We start from the raw sequence: 4,876 nt of genomic DNA, 5'->3' as shown, positions 1-4,876 counted from the left end.
CCCGCCCGGCCCGTGGGTCGACTGTGACATAGCCGGAGTACTGCGGGAATGCGACCGACGGTTGACCGGGGAGTTGACCGATGCGGTCACCGTCCCTGTCGTCGCATTGAGAGGGAGAGAGCAAGAGGGAGAAAGTTAGAGAGAGAAAGAGAGAGGCTGAGATCTTCATTTTTTTTTTCTCTCTCGAGTTTGAGGGGGGAGAGAGAGAAATGAGGAGGGAGTGGGGGTTAGTTTTGATGGAGGGAAAGTGGGGGTTTTGTGGTGGGGTCCAGTGAAGACAGTTGACATTGGCTGTTTGTTTATGGTCTATAATTGGTCAGTGAGAATGTGGGTGATTAATAATTTGATTAATAAGTTAGATGATCGTCCACCGACACATTGACCACTTGCTCGGTCACTACTGTGAAACAATAATATCCTTAGATTGTAATAATTTCACGGATTGATATAAAAGACTGGCATTAAAACGCGTTAAGTGAAAATTCTGCGAGCTTGGTCGATTGTTGTGAATAATAATCATGAGTTATTTAGTCAATTGTTGTGAATAGTTCATGATTATAGGAGAAAACTTATTTATCTTGAATGAGGTATACTTGACTCCTAAAATTATGAATTATTTAGTCAATTGTTGAGAATAATTCTAAATAATAGTGGTCCACTAAATCATAAATAATTATGAACATCTCAATTCTAACGTGTGGGTCCCACGAGCGCCGTCCGTGGGCCAGTGAGGAGGAGCTGTACAGCGCGTTCCTTAATTTGTTCCTTCCTGTTGAGGGTCGAGTGGTGATGAGCATCACAGCTGTCCACATGGGAGACAATTTAGCAGCAGTTAAATATAGTTTTCGTTGTTTAATGATCTTTTTAAGTCTTTTAGTGTTGTTTGCTAATGAGGTAGATTAAAAAAAGTGAAAATGTAAACCTTGATGAATAACAGATCATATGATTATTGGGATGAACAAATTTTTAAAACAGCCCAAAAAGATTTTTATTTTTCAAAATGTAAATCCTAATTAGAACACTTAAACCAGAAATTTTTATGTCCTAAATAGTCGGGGTTGGCAATCCCGACTGTTTAGGAACTTCATTAAACTCACGTGACAAAAAGTAGGTCGATTTTGATAAAAAAAATGAGTCGATTTTGAAAAATAATAAACCTTTTGGGACTGTTTTGAGAATGTCCTCTTGTTGGGATATAACTCAATGCTCAGGACAATGAATGGAACATGTGGAAAGCATTAAATATACTGCTCTTAATTATCTTGTCATGCGCAGCAGTGAAAATAAATGATTCGTGTCGGTTAATCAAGGTGTGAAATTTTAGTCATGAAAATTTAGGTAATGTAATCTAATACCGTAATTTAATCATCAATTAATTAGGCCTAATGAGGAGAAAATACCATAGAAAGACTTGGGATAAAGATATTTGAATTAGCATGAATCTTAACGCAAATATTATTAATATATCACTTAGTGGCGGTCGTCAGATTATCTATAAATAGGACAAATTTTCAAAACCAACCTATTTGAACTTTTATTCCCAAAAAAAGACTCGTTTCACATTTATTTTCAAAAACCGACCTGGTTTCAGCACTGAGGCTGAAACCAGGTCGGTTTTTGCAATTATTTTTGAATGTGGTCGTTTTTTGGGAATAAAAGTCCAAATAGGTTGGTTTAGAAAATTTGTCCTCCATAAATACAAACTATACTAATTGTAACTATGACTTTGAAACTGTACTAATATAAAGTTCGACTACATAGATATCTTATCGTGATATGTACATTAAAATTCATGCTAGACCAGATAAGCTCCATACTTTTTTTTTTCTTATGCCTTAAAAAGAGCGAATATTTTGGCATACGAAGTATTAGCCAATGACCATTAAGAATTAAGATAATATGTTTGGATAAAGCTTCATTTGGGAGTGTTATTTCACTTAAAAAATTTGTGAACGTACAAAATGAGAAATATAAAGATTTAGAGCACCAATGTAAAATATTTAAATAAAATTAGGGTCTTGTACAAGAAAATCCCAAGAAAATAAAAATATCTATAATAACCCTAGGACAAATATGGAAATATGAAGACATACGTTAGAAAGTCATTTATGCCCTTCTGTAATTCACTGCCATCGACAGTTAATCAAGCTGTAATCAAAGTTTAACTCAATCTAATCCCATTAAAATCCGAAATTAGGTCAAATTAGATAACGCCGGGGATCAAAAAGTCAAAGCATATGTACAATACTTATATTGTGTAATTCTTTAATTATAATACTGTAGATCCACAATCAAAGGTCTGGAGAAAGTAAGAATCTTTCATTTCTTTTTGGACAAATTTTCAAAACCAACCCATTTGATAAACTATTCCCAAAAAAAGATCCATTTCAATTTTATTTGCAAAAACCGACCTGGTTTCAGCCTCAGCGCTGAAACCAGGTCGGTTTTTGAAAAAAAGTTTCCAAAACTTCACGGGAGTTCAACTCCCGTGAAGTTTTGTTATGAGAAAAAACTTCACGGGAGTTGAACTCCCATGAAGTTTCGTAAAGTTTTTTAGAAAAACCGGCCTGGTTTCAGCGACAGTGCTGAAACCAGGTCGGTTTCTCTAAATAAATCTGAAACGGGTCGTTTTTTGCAATTAGTTTATCAAATGGTTTGGTTTTGAAAATTTGTCCTTTCTTTTTTCTTCTTTTAAAAGATTTGATCTTTTTCTTGTTTATCCGATAAAATTGGGGTTTTTTTTTTCCTTCTAATTTTGATTGTAGGGATTCGTTGGGATCTCTGGCGATGGCCAATCAGTTCGTTGATGGCGGGGTACCATGCTTCTTCTTGATTAATTTGTTGTTAGATTTCTAGAATTTCATGGAATTATTTTTTCTTTGTATATTTGTGTAAATAGTTCGAAATCAACTGCTTATATGATACGAATAGGAAAATTTTTGATAGTTGGAAACCATTAATATTTGATTCTTGGTATAAATTTGTTCTGCCCATCAGTTATATATATATATATATATTTTGTGGTTAATTTTGTGTGATGTTTCACCTAGTTTTGGTTACTGTTTTAAGAACTAATCCTGTAATTTCTGGATATTGTTCTTCTTCTTTCATTTTGTATGTGATAAGGTGTTATTTAATGCTAGCGGGTCGATAGTTTTGAAGTAAGTTGAATTTTTTTTCCTAATCATGGATTAAGTAGAGTGACATGTTGAATGGATTCGAAGATACATGGATTTTGAAAAATAGGTTCAGGAACATATCATTTTGATGTCATTGGAAAGAAGGAAAAAAAAAGCAGAAAAATTAGGCATAAGACATCCAAAGTAGGAGAGTAGTTCATTTTGCAAGGAATTTTACCACTCAAACTAGTTTCTTTCTTGAGGCTGGCACTAGAAATATTTTGAGAACAAGACTATGATTGGTGAACCATGGATAACGAGCATTACATCATGAGTTAGGGTCATCTTCACCTTCCATTTCTACTTGCATTCCAGCTATCTGTATTATATATTTTTTGAAAAGAATTTTTTTTAAAGGTAGTGAAAAACTGTTTGACTAGTTATTATTCAATCAGTTGCTGTTGATCTTATTTCCATTTGAAAAGCATTGGATGATAATCATATAATTCAGTAAGCATGTGGCTAACTCAATCTGATAAGTGAGCACTAATAAACTGTTTGATGTTGGGAAGTAATCCCCTTTTCCACCTTCCAAATATTAATATGAATACTGCCTACTTGCAAAACTGTGGCGATCACTGTAGTCATAAGAAAATAGGCAATACTTCAAAGTGAACCCTGTTCTTTGTATTCTATTTGCAAAGATTACTGTTCTTTGTATTCTATTTGCAAAACTGTGGCGATCACTGTTTTTCATACCCATTTGCAAAGATTATACCTCAAATTGAACCCTGTTCTTTGTATTCTATTTGCTTGTTGATTAATGCACAAATTAGTTAATGCATATATCAAAATAGCGTCTAATATTTTTTACTTACCAATTAATGCACACATTAATTTTTGATTGCTTGCTGATTTTAAACACTGTTTAGTGCTCGCGTCCATTCAAGATTAAGTAGGCATATCAAACTCTTACAACTAGCTTATTGAATTGTTCTCTGGCTATCACTAAATGTAAGTTACACCTTAATATTATTAAACATGACTTGTTATAGACTTAAACCTTTCTTTCAAACTTAATGAATTTACAAAGTGCACATAAGTTGGAGTAGACATTTGCCAAGAACAAATGGGATCCCCAAATGAGTTTAAAAAACTAACAGGAAATTAATATGATGATGAGACCTGGGGCATGCGTGCTAATAACATAGAAAATAGCAGATAAGTAGCTCCCCACCCTACATGTCGTCATGGGAGGGGTATACGTGCTGATAACTTAAGAAAATAGGCCATAAGTAGCACCCCCCCCCAACCCCCCCAAACCAAAAAAAAAGTATGGGAAACGTAAATGTTTTAGTTGAAAGATGGAAACCGAAGTGGAAAAGCTTTTAATAATTTTTAAATGGATCAAAATGTAAGGTGCTGAAATGAGTGTATATATATTGGGAATTTAGAATATTCCGACCGAACGAAGGAATAGGTGCACCCTTTATGTATACCCCTTCTAGATTTTAAAGTATGGACCTCGTCAGTCCCTTATTTGTGTTGAGAATTAAAAGAATGTTTGAAGGTTAGTATTCTGAGAAGCATTCAGCAGAATATAGTACTAGTTGAATTTGTTAATTAAATATAAGTTTATATTGGTTTTTTGTATACATGTAGTACCCCTATAAAAGAGCCTAGTCTGACATTAGATACGTTAAAAACAATACAGCATAACTTAAAACCCCTTGAATAGCCTTGTCCATTTTTTTAGA

General features: G+C 33.9%; 1 protein-coding gene across 1 annotated transcript in view; it reads right to left on the bottom strand.

Moving 5' to 3' along the window:
* The window catches only part of LOC109829966 (serine carboxypeptidase-like 27), a 2,634-nt gene extending 2,450 nt beyond the window's left edge, over nucleotides 1–184 (bottom strand). The window contains exon 1 of the mRNA XM_020397078.1: nucleotides 1–184. This exon is cut by the window's left edge and continues 132 nt beyond it. Within this exon, the coding sequence (XP_020252667.1) occupies nucleotides 1–169 (169 nt within the window). The 5' untranslated portion in view covers nucleotides 170–184.

The sequence above is a fragment of the Asparagus officinalis genome, chromosome 2 (genome assembly GCF_001876935.1).
Source record: "Asparagus officinalis chromosome 2, Aspof.V1, whole genome shotgun sequence".
Classification (NCBI taxonomy): domain Eukaryota; kingdom Viridiplantae; phylum Streptophyta; class Magnoliopsida; order Asparagales; family Asparagaceae; genus Asparagus; species Asparagus officinalis.
The sequence above is the reverse complement of the archived record's forward strand: the minus strand, read 5'-3'. Positions and strand labels throughout refer to the sequence as shown.